This window comes from Bombus pascuorum, chromosome 6, assembly GCF_905332965.1.
Source record: "Bombus pascuorum chromosome 6, iyBomPasc1.1, whole genome shotgun sequence".
NCBI lineage: Eukaryota > Metazoa > Arthropoda > Insecta > Hymenoptera > Apidae > Bombus > Bombus pascuorum.
This window is the reverse complement of record NC_083493.1, coordinates 5,262,997-5,287,046: the sequence shown is the minus strand read 5'-3', so window position 1 is coordinate 5,287,046 and position 24,050 is coordinate 5,262,997. Positions and strand designations below refer to the sequence as shown.

The following is a 24,050-nucleotide window of genomic DNA, read 5'->3' as shown; positions in this document are numbered from 1 at the left end:
AGTAAAGTTAAATATCACAGCGATGTATTAATTTTATATGGTAGATGTAAAAACATGTAAATAGTAAATAGGGATTATTTTCATAGAAAAAAATAGGGCGAACTTGTTTCACTTTATGTAAAATGTATGATAATGAATATTAAATATGATGGTTATTTACATGTATAAAGAATGTATAATAATGACAGCGAACAAATCATAAATAATAATTTTCCAAAATTAACAAGTATATATATATATATATATATATCATATATAATTACAACAATGCGTTATAATACGCTTATTATATTGAAAAAAATGATTAAAAAATTGTTTACTGTTGTTAATAATTTCGTACATCTAACATACTTATATATATTTATTATTATAATAGATTTATAAAATATTCTTATATAGTTTCTTCATTATCATAATAACAATAATTTTGAAATTGTAAAATAAATATTGTATCAATTAATAAAATAAAATATTATCCTATAATACAACAAAGTTGTATCTCTTCCCTATATATATCTTTTTTTCTTGAGAAGCTACTTGTTCTTCTATATATCTAAAATATTATTTTAATACTTCATGCATTTTTATTAATATCTAAATTTATTCACAATTCCTGAATCTTTGAGTAATTTAAAATAGAATTGAAACAAAGAGAAACATATTTTTAAGAACCCAGAATTTATATACTTATCTGTAACATAAAATTATCAAACAGTTTAATATCTTTTCATTGTAATATCAAAAATATGCAACAAAACTTCCCGCCCTTTCAAGTATACTAGTGTAACATCTATGTATAGTTTATCATGAAAAAGTATTCTGCATTAATAAAGTAAAATACAAACACAACAGGGTGCGGAAAAGTTGTATATTTGCTAATATTAAAAAATGAAAAATCTTCATATTGATTGATTTTAGCGATTGTAAAGCTTTAGTGAACTTTGTCGCGTATATATTTCGAAACGTAAAAAGTGATCTCGAAGTATTGTGTAAGAATTAAAGTTATAAAATCGTTGTCAAGTTTACAAGTTCGTTCATTTGGTGGAGGATTTTCTCTTCTTATTTATAATTTGTTTGCAAAAACAAGTAGGTAACGAATTTATAGATCAATAGATTATGTATTAGCTAAATTGAGTATAAAAGACAAGTATTATAAAGCTAATAAGATTGCTATCTTAAGCATGCAATTACAATTTTGTTTACTGCATTTTACGTTAAATACAGTGCATGATTAATTAGTTATGTTTCCGAACTTGTGTGTATGAAATTTGTGTTATTGTATGTTATGAAATGTATATACGTATATTATATTATATTAATTTATATATATTTGTGTGTATAATATAACGAAATTTATAATTTTATAAATTCCGGCATAACCTTTCATCTATTATTGCCTCCTGTCTGTATATTTGTCTAAATAATTCATTTGATCAAACACTGTTGGTCCTATATCTCAAGTAAATATTGCAGATAAAAGATGGTAGTGCTTAGCAATTTTCTTGCACCACAGGAGGGAATACGCCATGAAGAACTAAATACTACGGTGTATATTAATGATAGGGAAGTAGGAAAAGGAACTCTGTATATCACAGAGAGGTAAGTACTAATATGACGTAATCTTATATTTCATAATATATTCAATTTTTAATACGATGTTCATGTTGGCAGCTTACTTTCTTGGGTGAATTATGATACACAACAGGGATTTTCACTTGAATACCCTCATATATCTTTACATGCCATATCACGAGATGAACAAGCACACCCAAGACAATGTTTATATATTATGGTCGATGCAAAAGTAGATCTTCCAGGTATGTTAAGTTCTCTTTGAATGCAATTGCTTGTCTTCCAGTGAAGAATAAAATTTAAATAAAGTTCAGTAATATGTGAAAATTAAATTATATACAGATTATTAATATTAAGAATCTGATTTTACTTTCTATGTAATTTTTGCTAAATATATTAAGATTTCATGTTTTTATATTTTTTAAATATAATATTTCATATAGATGTACCACTGCCACCAGCTTCAGATAGTGGCTCGGATAATGAATTTGAAGATGCAGATACACCTATCACAGAAATGCGATTTGCTCCTGACAACACAAATAATTTGGAGACAATGTTTCAAGCAATGAACCAATGTCAGGCTCTCCATCCTGATCCACAAGATAGTTTTTCTGATGGTGAATAAAGCTGTTTCAATAATCCTTTATTAAACAATCAAATATGTTATAAAAATTTACATATCTTTGTAGCCGAAGAAGATATTTATGAAGATGCAGAGGAAGATGATTTTGAACAGTACGATGTTGGTGCTGGTGATGCTCCCTACATTTTACCAACAGGTAATATTTAAAATTTTAATAGATTTAATATAAAGAAATCAATATTCTATAAAGATCACGATTCTTTATTCTTATCCCTTTAGAACAAATAGGGACAAGTCACAATGGTACAGAAGTAGATGATGCTATGGATATAGAAGCAGGTCAATTTGAAGATGCAGAAGAAGATCTATAAAGTATGGAGATAATATAATGCAAACATGCAATTTAGTATTAATTTATGATTACCAGTATCATATACCAAGGTAGATATGTGATATTATGGCAGACTGTATAAGAGAGCAGTATCAAACATAAAAACAGCTAACATTTATTTATATTCATTTTGTACACCGTAATAATATTTTAGATAAAAATAAATAATTGTATATCAAATTTATTTCCTTATTTGTATGCATATTTGTATTTGTTTTTTAAAAAATTATTGGTTTTCTACATTTATTTATACAATAAGAATGAAGCTTAATATAATATTTTTTCAAATTATCCGAAAGGTATACTAATATTTATAAAAGTTTATCCATTTTGACGAACAACACAATATCGTGATTAGTTTTAAACGTATTGTATCTTTTTTATTGTTAATAAAAGTTTAATTAAATTATTAAAAATATCGAAGTATAATTTATTAATACGACTTATTATATTATGTCAATATGTAAATTCTGCAATAAAAATTTTACAATAAACAATCTTGATGTTGAGTATTAGCTAAATTGATTTTTTATTAGTAATTTTGTATATTTATAATGTGAAAGTAACAGAGAAAAGACACCTTATTCAAATACAACAGAGCTTTTTTTTCCATATGCATACATGCAAATACATATTGACATATATGACACATTTCTGCATTTTTAATATAAAATATGTTTTTACATTGAAATTTATATGATTGAAAATTTATATAAGCAACATACAGATATGTATTTCAAAAAAAAAATAAAGTATCACAAATTTGTTGTAGAACCTACACAAAAACATAAACATCAAATAGTTCATATTTTAGATTCACTGTTTTCCTCTAACATGACAAGTATTGATTTCCAACAACATTAAAATACATCTACCGTATCTTTTTGGGGCCAAATATAAGATCTGCATCTGGTGCACCTTTAGGATGATTATATTTTTGTCGTCGCTCTCTATTTAAATTTACTGTCACTGGTCTGGTACTCTGGTTAATTGTTTCTTGATAATCTTCTTCTTCTTGTCTTTCTGTAATATTCAGTGTCAATCTTTTAACTCGTTCTTTCTCTTCTTTCTGTTCCTGTTCTCTATTTCGAAGATTCATTGCTAATTCTGATGACACAGGAACTGCTAAATTCTTGTATTGTTGCTTATTACCTTTCCTTAACATAAGTACGAAATCGACTGTACTATTATCAGAAGGTCTTTCTTGCAGTTGTTCATATGTTTTTTTAGTACTTTTTACATGCAAAGGAACTGAAATATCCACTTGCTGTGGTTTTACTGAATCTCGCATTCTATCTTGTATATTATCTGAAACCATCTTATCAAGAGCAGACAAGAAGTCATCATCTTCAGGACAACTTACTCTTCTAGGGCCAGCCGGTAATGCTGCATTTAATTCTGTAACATCCATAATAACACCATCAGTACCACCTTCTGAAAGACTTTGATCTCCTTGGGTATTTTCTTGTGTACCCATAGTGTAATCTCTTTCTGCATCAGCAGTCCAATCTTCTTCTGATTGTGCTTCAGAACAATCTTCAGATTCTTCAAAATGCAAATCAGCCACACCTTTTGCATCTCCACTACCATTTCCAGATGTTACAGCTATATCTTCATCTCCTTCAGCAATTACACCCATATCAGGTTCTGCATCAGTACGTTCAATACCATCCTCTGCAATAGGATTTCCAAGAGTGGGATATAATGTATTTCGCAATTCTTCCACAGCACATTGTGCTTCTTTATAACTTTGAAACAATTGCATTTTTGGTCTCAACATTGTTAATGTATCACGATACATATAATCTATGCCCACTGGAAATGGATTTTCTTGAGTCCAAATAGGATCTGTATATTTGAACCAATAATAATTTTGGAAAAATATTAAAAAGTAATCGAGTTTCTTCTTGCTAGAACCACCACTAAAGTACTGTCCACAAGTTTCCAATAGTGTACAGACTAATCGAATTCTAAAAAGGTGGTCAGGTGGATCTAAAATACTTGGTATGGAGTGATCCATACTGACTCCAAATGTAATCAAAAGATATAACGTTCGGAAAATATCTCCACTTTCTACCATACGATAGTTATACAATTCTCCAAGATATTTAACCATAGCAATACGCCGTTGATTAAATTTTGGTAAATTAATTTCCATGCATAGTCTTATGTCTTCTAATACACCATCTACTACGTGAGGACCTATAGTTTCGTAATGTGCAACAAGCCCAGCTAATAAACTTCCTACACATCGAATGTTCAAATATTTAACATTGTATGCAGCTGTGAGGCATTTAATAGCATAGGATGATACACTTTCATCTTCCCAATCTAGTTTACGCATCCATTTGAGAACTTTATCTGTATTTGTTTTTGAGAGATCTTGGTATAATAATTTCCTTATAAATTCATGAATAGGTGGTCTGTCTTTCTTTGATACACCCCCAGTAGATTCTGGTGGATTTACATAATAATATGCATTCTCAATTATTGTTACATAACGTGAATCTAATGCGGTGACTGCCTTCTTACGCATCATTTGTTCTAAATATACTTTTGTCCTTTGATGTGAGTCTGGTGAACAAAATAGGTATCTTCCACATGTTTCCAACAAATTACAAGCCATTTCAATATGATGATGTGTAAAGTCATGTAGCAAAACTTTCAAGCAATATAATGCTTCTATCTTTGAATAAAGTTTAAATTTAACAAGTTCACCAATGTATCTAACAACTTTTATTTTTGATTCTATATTAATTTGATCCTTTTTTCGTACATGATATTTAAAGTCATGTTTTAACATTGAACATAAATCATTGCCAACATCAGGCATAACAGGATAAAGAATAGCTGCCAATCGTGAATAAAATGGCAGTAGATCTAAACGAATTCTAGAAACACCAAACAATGCTTTCACTAGCTTTTTCTTGTTATGTTTCGTGTTGAGATTCATTAAGAAGTGTACTGCCGCATTGTCAATTAATTCACGATTTACGCAATTTGGTAAATGCGTTATAAATGCATCTAGAAGTATTTTATTACTTATATTCGAAACTTGTGGTTCTTCCACTTCTGCCTCAGGTTCATCTACTTTTTCAGTTTCTTCTAGTTCATCAAATGTTATTTCCTCATCTAAAGCTTCTTCGCTTATTGGAGCATCTTGTTTAGGTACTTCTTTCAAATATGATCCTGGAAGGAATACTGTTAAGTCTGGCAAAACTTCATAAAATCGTCTGGTTTCTTCATCTCCCCACATATCCTCTAGGATACTATTTTCTTCTCCTTCGCTAATCATTTTCAATGATTCTTCTGCTTCTGCTTTCATCTCGCTATTTACAGGAAGTTCTGGCATAGGTTCATCTAAAGTATCAGAAAAACTTTGCACGTTATTAAGTAAACGATCATAGGATACTTGAAGACTCTCAAGTTTTTCTTTTCTTTCAGAGCTTAGCTCGCCTCTAGTTTGTAAAATCTTTCGATTTTGTTTCTCAAAAGCTTGAAGATCCTTATGTTCTTTTAATAAATGTTTACATAATGAATTGTAGTAATCTCGTAACAATAATCTCACATTTTGTTGTTTATCAGGAGAAAGTAATTTGCTTTTGGGTATAGTTATATTCAACTTTTCGGATATTTCCCTTACTCTTTTAGATACAAGACCTGCATAATCTTCACCACAATGTTTGCAGAAGCTTAATATGATGCTTGCATTATTATGTTCTTCTTTATCCATATTAATTAAAACCGTTAATGCAGAACCAAGCAGAGGTAATCCTTGCTTATGGGTGAAAATCCCTGCATTAACCAGTTCAGCATAAAATCGAAGATCTACTCTAAGTTTGCTTGGATTTGCAATCTTGTCTACAACCTTCAGAGATAAAATTCTTTGCCAATTCTCAAAAAAATGAGTTGAAAATTCTGCGTATGTCTGATGCAAAAAGCTGCATACCTTAATAGCAGGTGCAACATCTGTCATTTTTAATTTAGCATCCACCAAAGCAGTAGCAACTTCACTTACATATTTTGTCAAATTTAAATGTATCATATCCTTTAGAACTGTATCTAATTGTGTACTACTAAAATTTTTTAATTTCTTAACAAACGTAGTATTTCTTTTCAGTGTTGAATCTAATTTGCTGAAATATGTTTCTGGTGGTCTATTAGGATTTAAATTAGCTGCCCGAAGTTCTTCTTTTGCATTTAGTCGCTGTTCTGTTTCCTTTATATAATCAGTCAAATATTGTTTATCTTCCTCAGATACAGCATCTTGTTCTACAGTTGCTTCTACTGCTTCTGTTGCTTCTGGTACTATTTCTTGAACTTCTGACATTGTTCAAACCTGTTATCTAAAATATATATTTTATTATGAGTTTTTACAAAATATCATTTGAAAAAGCTACTTACAATTATTATGCATATAAGACAATAATGATTATTATAACAATGTATATATTAATTATCACTTATTGATCTTTCTCTAGATTACAAGTTATGTTAACAATATTGGAATATTAACAGGAAAATGTTATGAAGACGAGAATGAATATTCTTCTAATCTAAGCAATAAAAGTATTCAATGAAATATTATAATTTGTATTTGCAAATTTATATACTATCAGAAATTATTCAGTTTTATACATAGAAATAAATTATATATATATAAAACATGTTTATAATTAATAAATATGTTATGAGAAAATAACATTTACTTATACTGTATAAAAAGAATCTTTTTTTTTATAGATGATATGATTTCTTTATATTTATTTAAATATATACTTGATATATGACATGTTTACATTCATAATAAGTAATATAAAATGCATAAAAATTAAATAAATTATGTAAAATAGGTTGAAAATGAAAATTAGTACACTGATCTTATTTTATAGAATTATGTTATAAACCTTTTAAAATTATTTACTTTCTTACCTTTTAAAAGCAAATGAGGTTAGTTTATGGCAGACGAAAACTGATATCTTACTAACATCTACTAACACCAATATGAAAAATTGCTTCAGCGTTTGAATACATGAATATATATGTATGCACATGCGCATATGACATTAAGAGAGATTTCCTTTCTGATGTTAATCACTATAAACAGGATAGAAATAAAAAATATTATGGATCTCTTATATTTTATTTTTGCGATAAAAGATAAATTTTAATTATAAAGAATGACATTTCTGCTTTATCTAAAGGTTCTCTATTTAATAAATTCTTTAAAATTTAAAAACTTCGGTATAGGTAACAAAATTAAAATTTATTGTAATACATATATAGTCGTTAATAAGTAAACATACAATAATTGTACTAAAATAATTATACTAAAATTTATACTACAAAGAAATACAGTTATAACTTTAATTATTATTTTCTAATTTTTAGTATAATATTAAAGCTAATTTCTCTGTATAATACTACATATACGTAATGCCTGATAGTACTTAAATATATACAGTGCTATACGTACACACAGCTATATTTATTTATATATGTTATTCAAACTGTCAGTAAGCCGCCAAGAAGAAATGGTTTAAAAGTTATGCTGCTCAGTCGTAATCAGGCAGAGATTAGATTTATATCTACCTTCATGATAGTGAAAAAATATTCCAAGTCAGTATAATCAGTGTAAAAGTGACTTGTAAGCCTTTCGAAATAATTATATTTTGTTGTGTATTCACGATAATAACATTAAGCTATTTGTTTCATTCATAGTGAAAAAATTTAGATGATTGCGTAGTGACTGTGAAAAAAAGTTTTATTGTTCTATTATATAGTAATCGTTGATACTAATTAGATTAAATTGAATTATATTTAAATTTACGAATATATGTGAAGTGTGTTTTAAGGAGACAACTAAAATATTTATTCGTGGATACATTTTTTACAAAGCGGTGAAACAGTTTTTTTACTTTCTAGGTATATTTCGAGATAAAAGCATGAATCGTTATAGTGATGAAAACAATTTGCTTTATGATTATAAATTCATTATGCATTGGAGAAGTTGTAAATTATTTCAAGTCTGACTTATTTGATCGTATAATAGATAAACGGGAACAAGATAGACAGACGGTTGAATTCAACAATACGTAAGTTTAATTTATCTTATTAAACTTTTTGTTGTTTACAATATCCTTTGTAAAAATATTTTTTTATATATCATAAAAATACATGGTAAAGAAATTTTTTACAATAATTGTGAAAGAAAGAAAATAAAAAGATATTTCTCACACTAAATACAGAGTTTTTAAACTTTATTTAGTGTGGAGTATATAAACAGAGCTTTGGATCTTATAATTTTCGTATACTCCATAATTGAAAGAGAAGGAGATGATAAAGCATGTATAAAATATAGACTAGTTTTCGATATAATAAATTATTATCATTTTAAGATAATTAGATTTTATAGGTACAACGATACATTAACTAAGGCACATTCTCTTTACATGTATAACAGTATCGACAAAAATACAAAGAATAAATTATTTATTATAGATAGTAAAATTTTATGTCTGTTTCCCTTCTTTTCTATGCACTTTTTGAAAGGAATTGTGATACTAATATAAACTTTATAAAATGTCATACATTTAGATTTACAGAACATTGCTAATAATATATATCTAAACAAATATTCTTGTAATAAATATCTTGTGTTTTTACTTCATGTTTGATCAATGTACAATCAGCAAATTGGAAAACAGCAGTATAGAAAAAACAATTTTTCAAGATGAAAAACGTGATGGAATCGTCAAGTATTTCCTAATACATACATAGCATGACAAAAGATACGAACGTATTTATCTTCTCTTATCTTTATCAATGATTTTGATACACGCATTAGATTACGAGTATAACGTTTTCTCTATCCATTCTTCCATTGTGAATGTCGCCGTATTAGTTAAGTCTGGATCTCGTTCTCTGAAAATATCTGAGAAATGGAAATATTCGTTAATTTCTATATTATGATATAGATGTCCTATTCTATTTATCGATATTCGTTTACCTATCATTGTCTTGAGTCGAACTGCGCACATGATGTAATCATCAAAGGTGATCATACCATCCTTTGTTCCGTAACGATGTACCAAGATATTTAAAATGTGATTATTGAGTCGATAGCCTGCGCTATTTAATGCTTGCCTCAATTCAAACGCGCTCAAATATCCCGATTCGTCTTTGTCGTATAATTTAAATACAGCCTGAAAAACAAATGTTTTGTAAAGCTTTTTGTTCTCATCTAATTACAGATGTTTCTTTAATAAATGGAAAGTGGATGATCCACCAAAAAAATAATCTTTCTCATATACTAATCTATTTATCTAATTTTTGTATCAAATTGTGAACAATTAATAGCAATAAATTAGCATACCCTCCATTTCCTTATGTCGTTCCATAATGTTCGAAATTCTTCAAATCCGAGTTTTCCAGAGTGATCTACATCTAGCATGGCCACCATACTACGGCATACATCCTTACTGAATCCTTTATCATTCGTTTCTGAAATATAGAAATCATTTATGTTTATAATATTGAACGTTATAATCGATTAAACTTAAATGTATTGTTTTATATTGTACATTTTGATCAACTACATAAACTTCTGAAACCTTACAAAGTAGAAGATATTAAAGGATTATCGTTAGATATATAATTGAAGGTGACAACATCACAGATATAAAAAATATAAATAGACAACAATAGGTTATAATTATAATAAGATTATATGGTAAAGCTACAGATTTTTATCGACATTTTGCATTCGAAGTCTGATGAATTATATTTCAAGCAACATCGTTAATGGTTTATATGTATATGTTCTTTATGATAAAGGCACATGCACAAACTTTTTTAATTATTCGTTCTTTGAGCTTTTTTGCCTCGCTTCTACAATTATACACATACGTTTGTTATTTGTTTCAAACAATTAGTTATAAATTACGTATTACATTTAACAATCGGATAAAATGAACGATGCCTTCTTAATATAAAATTTGCGGTACTATTATCGAGGATTGAAATGTTAAAAAAGTTAAAAGGAAGAATTACGATTGCGTTCTAATAACTCATTTTTCTTCTGAAAAGACCTAATGTTTCAAAATATCTGTCTCCTATGTTACATACGTATGACCTGTAGTGTGAAGTATGTACTATGTAAGTACTAGACTAGACGATGCCTTACCTACAATCTTACTGTACTGTTCATTATTACAAACAATGCCGCACAGCAGTGAGATGAGAGTGTCGATAAACGAACCATTTCCTTGTACAGTTTCAGGGGCATGAGCCTCACTACGACGCGCCGACTGTGGTAGTTCTACCCGTAACATACAGCTACATGTTAACATTAAATTTTACATATGTACATTCGGGTCAGATCGATCAATATACATGTTAAAAATCACAAATTTTCAATACTATTACAGATATTTTCATTAATTCGTATACAAATCGTATGTATTATCAGTACATTTGATTCTTATGTAAAGAAAAGCTTTCTCTAGAAATGTTGCCAGATTTCTATCACTTTTAAATTGTCTTGAAATTTTAATCGTAACAAATGTTAATTTGGAAGTCAATTAAAAAATTCTGATCGAACAGTTTATTAGTCGTATCATGTTACGTTAAGAAACAATTTTAACCAGAATGTGAATTAATTACAGTACAATATGGACTCTCGAGGTATTTCTATCTCCCATGTGGACCCAAATGTATTTATGTATAGTACGTATGAAGTAATTATACAGCAAGAAACAAAACATGCACAATTATGAGAATGAAATTTGAGTTGCATTAGCGTTCACACAGTATATAATTGATTCACGTGAAAACAAATTAATCGAAGTGCTACGAAATCAGAATGCATTGTGCTATTTACGTGTCTTTCCACAAAGTATTCTAAACGAATGAATGATTGATGACGAAAAAGCGTAATTACGTAAATTCTACTATGGTCAATAACAGCAAACGGTATTAAACAAAAAAGCATTATTTCGGAAGCTTATTGTGAGAAAGTAAAGGTATAAAAGCTTTCTTCTTGAATAATAAGCAGACAGCCGTAACAATTAAATAAAATCAATAACTTATTTCTAACAGAATTTTCTCTTAAAAATATATACAATACGTGTAATACTATTTCATGAGTAGTGTGATATAGTAGATATAATACTGTACATGTACATTATATAGTACATATAATAAACAGATATTAACCGCAATTATATAAGATGTACACATTTCAATTATATTTAGATACCTGTATAGTGAAATAAATTATAAATGCAAAACATTTTTCTCAATTTTACTTATAACGTAGTCTTTGGTATTACTGTAACTGAATTATTTTGATATGCGGCTAATATAAACAAATTAAGTACAAATAACTATACCTTTTCGCATTGCAAAATCTAAAATTTCCTTTAGCTCCATCCAATCCACTTCCATATCGTCACCAGCGAGCTTTTTGAAAAATTCTCGAACTTTGTCTGCATTACGGTCTGGATCTGGTTCTTCTCGAACCTTGAAAAGATAAAAATATACAAATTTAATAATACATATAAAGATAATTCATAAAGTCCAATATCACAGAGATTTTATTAATTATTATTAGACATACTATATTAAACGTTGCATTTGCATTTGTTGTAAAAATTATAATTGGATCTTGTTAGTGTGTGAATTTAATTAAAAACATATTAGCGTGCACATTACTTACCTTATCTCCATCTCCGTGTTCGTTATCACCTTTGGGATTAATGACCTAGAAGCCAAGCAACATCAACATGCGAATCGTTACGGATTATTAATTAAGATTCATGATCATCGAGTAAATTTTCTTAGATCAATTTTGTTACACATTGGTAGTTGGAACCAAACACATACATGGTAGATCTATACTGTAAACATCGATATTCTTTAAAAGCATTACAAAAGCTTAACAGTTTAGATTTAGGTTATCAGTATGCAAATACATAGTGTAAATAATGAACCGGTTTTCAATTCGTTACTTGTATTACAATGTGTGTTAATGAGTTGTACAAAATTAATCGTCATGCTGACTGTGCACGTACATCAACTGTGCGATACATTGTGTAAAAAACAAATATCAAACACTATCTCTCTTACCCTATCATCAATTTCTCCAACACCAACTTCATCGTCATTTTCTCTGAAAGAATATAATTTTAATATCAATATTTTAGTTTCTTTCTCTCTCCCTCTCTCTTCTTACATCTTTTTTAATTTAAGGAAGAGATTACTTACTCCATATTGTTCTTATTTTCGGAGAATATTCTCAGCAAAAATTCACCCTCTTCATTAGGGTCAAACGTACTTGGAACTATGCAATATACACCAGGTGGTAATTTGAAACGGCACGTTACTTCTCGTAAATTTATAAATGCTGGCGATCTTGCAACCGACGCGTTGTACTTGAAGAAATTAATGTCCAATGGCTTGGGTAACCGTTCAGGATACTCCAACTGTATATTTACAATCATTGTAATCAGCATATTATTTCCCATAATCGTAATAAAATTGTACGAATATTTAAAAATTACTAGGATATGGATCCTTTTTTAACATTATCAGTTCTACATAAGTACATACATGGTATATGGCAAATCCAATTGTCAGACATTCTGCACCCATTCTTCTCTGTGCTCGCCTATTTTTCTGCATCAACGCAACAATGACTGTACATTTATCATCATCTTCATCTGGGTACTCGAGAGTAATTCGGTATTGCGGATTATGCCAGAAGGTTTCTGCGAGCCACATCAAAGATAACATCTATTAGTATTTTAGAATAACGAGAACGACGAATACTAACGAAAAGGAACATTTACCTAAAAAGTTCCTACATCCTCCTGCCGTAACACCGCGTACCCATTCCCCTTCGAACACGCTCATCTCCCATTTCTTTTTCCCGGCATTTAGATCGTCTTCGGTCAACGAGTCTGGATTCAAGTTACATATTTCTAGTTGCGTAAAATATCGCGTAAAGTCCTGGAATGACATCCAAAATTCACCATCCATGTCGAAGGTTAAGCCTAGCTCTTCCTTCTCATGATCGGGAATGAATCTCCATTCTGGTGATCTATTAAACAAACATTCATTTTCGTAGTATCGTGGACGAGAGGCCTAAGAGATATCGGGTAAACTATAAACAATATCGCGAGAAAGCCTAAGTGCCGACAGGCCTAACAATGTATCGTCGGTCCTTCAATCGAATAGTTTCGCGGAAAAGGTCTACGTGACTGTAACATCAATCACATCTCAATCCACATCAGAGACCAGGCTGCACACCGAGAGCAAAATGGCAAGATGTCTACACATCCTTGCTGCGTACCCTCAATATTCTTAAGTAAATCTTGGCATTTTCATGGCTAAGGTCCTTCAGACCAAACAAGCATCTTTTATTTCGAGTGTTCTTTACATTTTTATCTACTACGGGAAGATACGGGAAAGTTAGTTTTTCTCCCGTTCGGTATCTTTCGTTAGCAACTTTCTCTTAAGGGTGCTAACCACCCAATCTGATGAATAACTTACTGATCGCTCCACGGACCATTCCATTCTGCCTCGTTACCCCATGGATTTCTAAGCCTAAGTAGCGGTATTTTCCCAAATTGGTTTGGCGTTTGAATCTCCACATATTTGACACGTGTAATACTGTAAGCATGGCCTCTTATCAGTCCTTGAGGCGTCTCGGCTTCCAATATATTTGGATCAGGCTAAAATAATAATTAGCTTGATTACGCTCGTCCAATGAGCACAGAAGATAAGAAACGTCTGGTCTACCTCTATCGAGCAGCCCATTAGCGAGTTCCTTTCGAAAGCTTTTAGCAAAATACTAAATAGATTTGGAGGGGTTTGGTCCATTTGATACATTTCCGTCACACCACCTGTAAAATCCTCCATGGCCTCACAGGTGGTTCCACCTTTCAAAGCTTCGTACGAGCCATGAAGCTTCGCGTACGCCTTTTCCAAAAGAGCACTCCAGAATTCGTTGATCTCAGCCGAATGCAGGTATACCAATTCGCCGCGGTAGGTCGGTAATCTGTCGTCAATCACCACGTCTACCCATCTACCGTACTGCCAGAATCTGTTTAACGTTAATACGTATATATGTATAGAGATTTAGCCGAATAAACGTTTTCAATCTACGCAGTATGATAATCAGCCGTGGGAATACCTGAAATGAAATATACCGGCGTAGTTTTCCTCGAAACTCTGGTCTTCTGGGACTACTTGGAAAAACAAATTGGCATCCATAGTGAGATTTGCGACTGCTGCCAGCAGCCAACAATCTCCTAATTCGCCCTGCTGAACGTCGAATCTGGAAAAACCCTCGACGAACAGTTGAGGGTTGTCTGCGATTTCCTGTAATCAAATACTCCAATGTAAATATTAACAATTATTCTGGTTAAGACTACGTAATTGGACCGTCATCATCCCCTTGTAGTCGACGCTTTACTACGTTTTATTATTATTATTACAATTTTATTTCGAGATTTCTTTGGAGATTAGAATTCCATAAACACAAGTGGCATCGAAATGGGAAAATGTTTTAAACCATGTACATTACGCAATATGACATAAAGATACAAGCAAACAGCTTGAATAGTATTTTGACACTCAATCGATGATATCATACATATCATCGACGGCTTCCTACAGGCTTTTATTTCTACGATACGATATCACACTTGGTCCTCGATTAAAGCTTTATCAGCCTAAAAAATTACAGCCGAAGAAAGAAAATATCGGAGCAAATTGGATGAATATTTTCTGTGTAATATTTTCTAGAACTCTGTAATTACCGTACAAACAAAAAAACAGCTTAAAAAATATAGATACACGATACATGACATCGTAAATTATAAAGAGTTGGAGATACAGATAAAGATGACCTACCATCGGTCGTTTCCATTCTATATATCTGTCTGGCCTTTTCGAGAAATATAACGATGAATCATCCGCTGGAAATTCGGGATCCTCGAAAAGTGTCCCCGTAGCCAAACATTCTTGCTTAAGTTTGCTAAAATCTTGAACCGCTGCTCGGGGTCTGAAGCCAGAACCCTTTTCTCCTAACTGAAACAGAAACAATGCCTTTCTACACAGTTCTATACTTTTTCATACGAAATCTTTCTTCTTCGTAACAATAATTTTAACAAACAATTCCTACGATAGCCTACGTTATAGTAGGGTTTCCCGATAAAATTTGCGGTTGTCCTTAGAGGTTTGTCTTTGTAAGTGTTTTTTTCTTTTGTTGATTTCGATCGAGAATTTAAGTTTTCTTTTTCAGAGAATTTTGTATAAGATAGAAGTTTTCCTTGAGCGATATTAGGAACCGTGCTCTTTTTCTCGATACTGATATTTTTGGCATGTTCTAATTTGGGTGACAGTTTTAACTCAGCTACACCTTCCGCTATATAATTTAAGTATCTGTAATTCGTGTACTTTCGTCGTTCCATTTTGATATATCGACGAGTAAAAATGATCGTATACCGTAACCGAAATTACAATCGTGTGCACAAAATTCCACTAGAATTATCTTGTTCTGATTAAAAATTAAGAAGAATGAAAATATGTGCCTAGCTGTTTGAACGTTTAAATACTTTTACTGTAATAAACAAACTAAAGTGTATGTATCTCGATTGCAGACGGAAGTATACTGTGGCTGCAAACCTCCCATTAATTTTATCACATATGACAAAACGTAATTACAAACGGAAGAAAGCTTGACCACAGCTATTTCAGATTACGTATCAAGATATGGTTGGTTGCAATTTAAAAAGTGCGCACAAAGCAACTTCTCGTTATAGACGTTAGTATCTTAGTCACTTAGCATCAGGTGATATCAGTGATATCAGTGATATACCAGAGCTTTGTTAATTTACAAATTTTATCAACAAAAGGTATATAGCTACTTTATTTGGAAAGGTAAACGTTATCAAATTTTTATTGTAAGTGAAATGGTTTTCTACGTAGAAAAAGATGCTGATCGTTTTAAACATTTACTATATCGATTCAGTATGTAGCCGAGAGTATCGTGTAAGCGGACAACAATTAATTCTTTACGCAATTATAGAATAAGATTTTTTAATCTGGATCTTGGTTCCGTGTGAAATCCTTTGTAGTTGTATTTATAGGATACTTTTTACTTATTCATAGAAGAAAAAGTTGTTTCGGATCTCGTGTAAATAAACTTAACAAAACACGTTTTCCTATCCTAGAGTAGTGTTCTTAGTGCACGTGCGATGAATGAGAAGTTGAGTAATAACATGTACACATGACGCATGATAGGAGCATTTTATTTAATCATATTTCTTGCAAACACATCACGAGAGATAAAGAATGCGTACGCGTTCATTGAATTGTCGCAACGGAACGTCATCATCTTTTAAAATGATCACTCTAACTTCGTTACTCCATTCTTCTCAGCACTTGGATTAATTTACTGGAAATAATATCGAAATAACAATGCTATATTTTCTCTCTATTTTCTTTTTCATAATATGAAAATATTTCATTGCCTCTATCTCTCACCAATCAAACTTTAACTTTAACTTATTTAAATACGTCAACGAATATTTATGAAAAAACGATAAAGAGACGTTTACGAATCTAGAGACATAAAAAGTCACATACATGTTGGAATGTTTGTAACACTTTAGTCGCGTAGCTTTATTTCAATCGAGTACGACTTCCGGTTTTAAACTGCTCTTAAGTATCATGCGTACACCGAATGTAAATGACATCTGTGAATCTTATTATTACATCAATTTTTCTGCAGTGAATTTGTTCGAGTAAATACTGACGTAGTTAAAGCAATTAGATTATATCATCACCGAAATGTGTCCGTTAATTTTCAAAGACAGTACCGAACGAATACAGATAAATGGTTTAATTAACACAGATGTAACGTAATACATGATACGTATCTAAATATGCGACCAGAATATCATTGTTAGAAGGTTGCTAAGAGTTTAGGATTAATTAAATTAATGGATGAAAGTAATTAGGCAAAGCCTATATAATGATAAGTAAAGAGTATGTTTAGAAAAAGTAAATGTAAGGAAAGCAGTAACATATTTTATGAGTAGAGTTTGTAAAGAGTCACATATAAAACCTGAAACCGGTTAATTATCATAATAATTAAAAATAGATACCTGACGAAATGTCCAAACATGCAATAAAACGTAAGCCAAATTAGTTGGAAAGTTAACGTCATCAGATACATACAGCAACGAATTAAACGCATTACATGTAATTTTAAGTTGCAGAATGCATCTGAGAATTAGTAACGTGATACACACACATACAAAGATGTCGAGGAAAATTAATACCATGTATATGATTGTTGTAGAAAATTCTATTTATTATAGTTTTTTTTATATAGCTAGGATCTATTTCATATTTCCCTGAAGCAAGATTATCAAATAATTATTAACATAAGATTAACGTGATCATTTGTTGTTAATAAGTATAGGATATTATTTAGCGCGGTGAAACTGTAGAAAGACTGACTACCCTTCGATTTCGATGATTTTTGGATGTGTTCCAGAAATCGATGTTTTGAACAACTTTTTCCTCTACATATTTGGACTGGACTCGCTTAGTTTTCGGCGTATTCGAAAGGAACTGCCGATACCGTTACAACGAATTCTGTCTATAGTTGTACGTCTGTGGCAACATATATATCGGTATTGGTTACCGGCAGTTTTTGGCGAATATCTCGAAAACTAAGCGAGTCCAGTCTTATACGTATAAGGAAGAGTTGTTCAAAACATCGATTTCTACAACATATTCAAAAATCATCGAAATCGAAGAGTATTCATCAATCTTTCTACAGTTTTACTTTTAATGTAATAAAACGCAATAGCAATAAAATGTACGCTTTGTTTAGTTTTAAACTGAATGAAGAATTTCATATAAATGACACAAATATTTCAATCTTGTTAGTTAAAAAAATAATTACTTGTACAATTATTCTATATAAAATCAAGCAAATAGTTTATCGCTTCTACCACCACTAAATGAAATGCGAGAATATACAGAGTATTTCAAAACGTTAAAAGAAACATGACCTATTAAAAGCGTTGTCGTTCAGATAAAATCATTTGAAACAAGTTTTTCAAGGTATTTTCAATTAAGAAGAACGATGACAATAACAACGCAGTGGAACAGCATTGTAAGTTGATTGATTAAAAACCTAACAATAAGAAATTGGTCGTCGCTTTAGAGAAACGCGTACCACTTTGATGTTGAAAAGCGACGGGAGGAATCGTTTAACTTCGACCGCCGCCTTAACGAATACATCGTCGAGTGCAGCTCCGTTCCCATCACCGTAATAATAACTCATTTTTCACAATGATTACACTCTGATTAGAGTATCTAGTAGCTAGCTTATGTCGCGTGTTCGTTATATCCAACCAGATAATTCAGACTTTAGGCGATAAACGAAAGTCACACAGAAATTCCAAAGCTGTTATTCCACGGGTTTTCACAGTGCGCACACAGAACCGTTACGTTGACAAGTCTGGAGACACGGACTGAGATCATTCTCCTCTTACCCTTACCTAGGTTTCGTCACGCAACACGGCTAAAGACGCCATAACGCAGACGAGTCTTCTGTGGAATTTTTTTCTAATGCCAAATATCAGTCATTGTATACGAAAAAGAACGAATCCGATATGTTGACATTCCGTTCCCTGGCATAATTTTGCAATTGCGATTCGTCAAACTGTCCATATACACAAACTACGAGTATAAATAGGCATTATAATTCGTCTGTGTTCGACTTCATTCGGCTCTGTTCGGTATATTTCTATACTTTTGGACCCTAGCGCATGCGGTTCAATAGAATAACATATACACCATCTATGAAACATGTCGCGAATTAACATGTAGAGCGCGACTTTTTAAACTTTAAATACATCCTTGCGATCTAATTTCCAATCAACTTTATTGCGTAATCGGTGTTGAACAGACGTTTAACAATTACTTTGACTTTATGTAATACGAACCTATTCCTACAATTAATAGCCATAAAATTGTAGCTTCATACTAATACTCACTTCCGCTTTCGACGCTACTTGTTGTATAAATTCTGGTTCGACCACTTCAGGTTTCCATCCATACGAAAAGTGATTCATTCTGCTGTTGTTAAGATTTGACAGATCTCTATTCAGGATTCCGAATTATCCGTCGTTGTCAGAGTCCCGGAACTGTACGGAAATGTAAAATCAATAGGAACGTGTCACGCGTCGTACAAAAAAATCTTTTTATTATTCAGATGTATTCGATGAGAGTCAGAATAAATAGCGTCGGCTGATAAGGGCGTCTTCCTGAAACGTTGCGAGTGATAACAACTTGCTACTTCGAGCACCAGTTTTTATATGCTTCGACCGTACTGACACCTAACTCATTGAACAAAACTTGAAAACGTACATGCTTTTTAACGTAACTCGATGGTTTTCCGATCGATTGATAGAAAAAGGTTTGCTAAATTCACCTTCGTGAAATGTACGTTATACGATTCGAACTTACACATATACATATATCACTGAATTCCGGATGTATTGTTGGTACTTCGTTGAACGTTCACGATATCACACAACGTAGATGTGGAAGACGAATGACTAACGATTTAACTACGTATACGTGCATATATATGTCGTGAATTTGTAGAGAATATATGTATATAATTCACCTGTTATATACTCCTGTTTTTATTACAGTTTCGTAACCTTTCAGTTGCTTCTGGCGTAACTAACCTGTCTTCCAGTTCCACAGTGGCTCACGCTATAGATTATTGCAACGGAGCGTAATATTGCTTAAAATTTTGTAGTTTTTGTCGTTGTTGTTTGAAAAATCAATTTTCCTTAAAAGAGGCTGTTAACCAGTGAAGTGAAAGTGAAAGTGAATACATATGGTAAAATTGAAACATAATCGATTTAAAATCTCATTGATAACCGGAATTTTAACAATATCACATGCAAGTTTTTCAATAAATGCGTTAAATACGAACAACTTTATATCTGAATTTTTTCAGTCATAATAGTCGGCAAGTAAATAATTATAATAAATGCTTATTTGCGATATTAAAGATAATTACTCGTAACGATGAGTTTAATGTAACCCTATTATTTTTTAATTTTACTTGAATATTAGTAAAAGTAAAAAGATTGATTCAGTTTTAGTATGGATGAGACATATTTTTGCGCAGTATAATGTTAAGAAAAAATATGATGCCCTAAAAGGATGCCATGTGAAAATATAGGCATTAACGATGACGATGCGTCACACAGTTTTCGAGCATCGACCTCCAAATTTAGTCTGACGTATCACTACCTTGAAGTACCTAGACATTGATCCACATTGATAGTAATTATGAAATTTCAAATAAAAAAGATTCTGAGTAATTTTTACATTTCTGCATTTTTTGTTTCTCGCTTTTTTAATCAATTTCGCAAGTCAAAAGAATCCATCAAAAGAGTAATCGAAAGAAATTTTCAACGTCTTCTATACAACATACGATATTCTTTGATCTTTCAATTCTGATTCATTCGTTTCAATTGACAAACAAAACGATCATCCAATTTTTCGAATAACATATCTAATGGTTACCGAGAACTTTACTATTGAAATATAATTGAAAACAAGGCGTAAAAAATAAGTGTTATATTTTTTTAATCATTATGCTGCCATTATTGAAAATTAAATTATTTTCTGCTAGAGTCGTTTGAGTCTCAATTGATTTGTGTATCATATGTCGATATGTAATTTCAGTAAGACGTTCGTTTAAATAAAGTATATTGACGGATAGAGTGAATATCAATAGGAAATCAAATCGTTCACGGTACGTCGGGTAGTGTCACAGTGTCAACATCACTACGATACGCAGGAAAAGCTTTCATTTACCGTATTTTCCGGTTATCCAACGAAATTCAATTCTTCAGCGATCCTTCAGAGTAAAAGTGATGTAAACACAAAAGAACTCTTCGTGTCTGATATTTAAATTTCGTTTATACCATTAATTGCCGACAACATTTACAATATGGTCGAACGATAACGCCGAAATTTTACGACAAAATCCACGAAGTTGCACTAAGTTTATCTTGTTAAACCTTTGTTAAGGTATTTTGGTACTTTCGTTAAGAAACTCAGCCACGATACCGTGAAAACATCTTCGATGCAGAAATACTCGAGAAACACTGACTTTTCTTGAGAGGTAGATCTCTGGAACGAAAGCATCCTCCCCGCTCGATGAACGACGGCGCGGTGTCGGCGCCACGACGCGTCGTGACGCCCAATTATTGCATATATAAAAACATATGTAGTTGTATGGAAACGCTATAGTGTCTAAAATTTCTCTGTTTCATTATGTTTTTCTTGACTCATTTATCTATCTAAATATAGAAAGTTAAAAATTATGGAATTCCACTATTTATCTTGAATGAATCAAGTATAACAATGATAAGTTTTAGTGTTTACCAGTCTGCTTAAATTAAAAAAAAAATTTTTTTTCCAGATAATATCGTTCGTGGAATTATTGTACCGTGAAATAGGCGCTGTAATAATGTATATTTAGCGATTATTCTGATAAATTGAACCTTGGGTGGAAGATCGTCAAATATCAGACACATGCAATATAATATAGGTAATGCAATAAGCGTAATCTGTTGCTACATCTTGCACAATGATATAGTTTAAAAGACATTCTTGTGCCAAAGAGAATAACGCGTTGTCTTGTAATCTTTACCGAGATGATTTTGTAAAATTGAATTACGAAGATCTAAACGATATTATCTGATTCTATCGGTGCAATACTTTGGCGTTGCGTGTAAAATTCAGCCGAGTACAATGAACAAGAAACGATCGATTAATTATTAATATACCGTACGTAATAAAATCTGAATAACGAAATCTCAAGTATTTCGATTAATATTTCGATTTTATACGATATGTGTAAAATAGATATGGATTAAACAGTATCGTAAGTAACATGGAAATGATATTTTTCAAAGAGAAACAGTCACTAAATGAAAGATAGGGAGGCTTTATGTTGGAAGCTGGTTTGAAATGTGGCAACAGGAAAACTGGGGAACAACCTTGGCAGTACGAGACTAAAAATACAAATTTCGTTTCACGTTATAGTCGGCATCGTGTATACGAGGGGGTTCATTTTAGGTTAAGGCTAAATTTGGCAGCGTTCCAAATGGTGCTTGAGAAAAAAAAGGATTTCCCCTTACTGACATTACTCGAGCATCGTCCGCCGACGCGACGTCTCGACTTCATTCTCGCTTTTACCGAGTGAATTTATTTCACTGGCAGTGTATTCGCTCGGTGGAATGTCTTTCAGGCGAGTAAATCAGTCGTAAAATGTTATTAAGAAGGCGGATAAAAGAGAAGAATAGAAGAGAAATTAGTTGATAAATCACCGGGTGTAGTAGTTTCTCGTTCTATTAGTTTCTCTTATCGTCTGTTTAGATATTACATCAATAGGCTTGAATGTTAGCGGTTTTAACGATAATCATTAAAAAGTATGCGATTGACCAAGCACGGACCTTAAAAACGGCATTCGCTGGATGATGGATATCACCTGAACCAGACAGTCCTCCTCGGAGCAACCGTGACAAAAGATTGTAGCGACCATATGTGGACCATGTGTCCTCTGGTGGTTTAAACAAGATGGGATTCCTACGAATAAATCACCTTTTCTGCAGAAATTAACATCTATGCTGTTCGTACGAATTAGGGCGAACCACGTGCATTCCACACTGACGTTTTATTCCCTTTTAGGAATTTCGAGTAACGCGATCTATCACTTTTCACGCTGTCGGCGATCACACAGGCAATCTTGGACAGACGAATGATGAAAAGAGAGAAACCGAACATAATATGCCGATGATACGTCGTCGGAATATCGTCCTACCGAAAGCTTACCCTTTTAAAAATTTGTAGGTTTTCGAGTTATCGGTGCCGTCGGCGACAACTTTCACGTAATAGTAAGAATAATTCGACATCTCCTTAATGAAGATACCGCGGTAAATATAATCGCGAGCGTACGAAACTGTAGAGTAGGTGGCGAGATTGTCGAAAGGATGGCACAAACGCGCACTGTTCGTCGAAAACTACACTCGAATTGTCGTCTGTAGTCTGTACCCCTTCTTCTTCGTTCTATCGATGCCTGCTACTATCTGCTTGTCTGCTCGTTTGCAGTTTTCTTCGCTTATACATACCTATATTTTGAGACGCCTGGACATCTGTATGTTTGACCGAGCTATCTCAAGAATTTATATCAATATCAAGATGACAACGTTATTTCTGTTGCTCGACATTTTACGACAAGGATTTTACGACATTACGTTAGACGTTGCGTTCCAATTGTAAAGAAATTCGTATTTCCGGTTAAACCACGTACGATGCGCGTAGAGTCTGTCGACTTTACTTACCACAATACCATAGTGCTTTTTCCTTCTTTTTTGTTTT

The 24,050-nt window shown here is 31.9% G+C and overlaps 3 protein-coding genes across 17 annotated transcripts; 1 reads left to right on the top strand and 2 right to left on the bottom strand.

The window, feature by feature from the left end:
* The first annotated feature begins 796 nt into the window (after nucleotides 1–796).
* Nucleotides 797–2,731, top strand: LOC132908214 (methylosome subunit pICln). 2 transcript variants are annotated; one of them, XM_060962006.1, is made up of 6 exons: nucleotides 797–1,086; nucleotides 1,474–1,599; nucleotides 1,672–1,817; nucleotides 2,016–2,192; nucleotides 2,265–2,354; nucleotides 2,438–2,731. In XM_060962006.1, exons 2-6 carry the CDS (start codon nucleotides 1,481–1,483, stop codon nucleotides 2,527–2,529), a joined length of 624 nt encoding a protein of 207 aa, XP_060817989.1. In that variant the 5' UTR covers nucleotides 797–1,086; nucleotides 1,474–1,480; the 3' UTR covers nucleotides 2,530–2,731. The 2 variants fall into 2 exon arrangements, with proteins under 2 accessions (XP_060817989.1, XP_060817990.1); XM_060962007.1 differs by having other exon boundaries at nucleotides 797–1,090.
* On the bottom strand, nucleotides 2,644–7,592 carry LOC132908179 (regulator of nonsense transcripts 2). The gene is made up of 2 exons (XM_060961913.1): nucleotides 7,482–7,592; nucleotides 2,644–6,895 (listed from the first exon to the last, which is right to left on the bottom strand). The coding sequence occupies exon 2, from the start codon at nucleotides 6,877–6,879 to the stop codon at nucleotides 3,421–3,423; it is 3,459 nt and encodes a 1,152-aa protein (XP_060817896.1). The 5' UTR covers nucleotides 6,880–6,895; nucleotides 7,482–7,592; the 3' UTR covers nucleotides 2,644–3,420.
* A 1,057-nt stretch (nucleotides 7,593–8,649) lies between these two features.
* Nucleotides 8,650–23,647, bottom strand: LOC132908182 (calpain-A). 14 transcript variants are annotated; one of them, XM_060961935.1, is made up of 17 exons: nucleotides 21,590–21,827; nucleotides 20,333–20,450; nucleotides 19,634–19,783; nucleotides 15,468–15,644; nucleotides 14,746–14,933; nucleotides 14,352–14,655; nucleotides 14,103–14,284; nucleotides 13,400–13,650; nucleotides 13,161–13,318; nucleotides 12,816–13,033; nucleotides 12,678–12,720; nucleotides 12,268–12,312; nucleotides 11,942–12,071; nucleotides 10,735–10,869; nucleotides 9,925–10,052; nucleotides 9,559–9,754; nucleotides 8,650–9,483 (listed from the first exon to the last, which is right to left on the bottom strand). In XM_060961935.1, exons 3-17 carry the CDS (start codon nucleotides 19,709–19,711, stop codon nucleotides 9,398–9,400), a joined length of 2,319 nt encoding a protein of 772 aa, XP_060817918.1. In that variant the 5' UTR covers nucleotides 19,712–19,783; nucleotides 20,333–20,450; nucleotides 21,590–21,827; the 3' UTR covers nucleotides 8,650–9,397. The 14 variants fall into 14 exon arrangements, with proteins under 14 accessions (XP_060817918.1, XP_060817919.1, XP_060817913.1 ...); XM_060961936.1 differs by having other exon boundaries at nucleotides 21,613–21,827; XM_060961930.1 differs by lacking the exons at nucleotides 19,634–19,783; nucleotides 20,333–20,450; nucleotides 21,590–21,827 and adding exons at nucleotides 23,126–23,258; nucleotides 23,505–23,647.
* Between the last annotated feature and the right edge of the window lie 403 nt (nucleotides 23,648–24,050).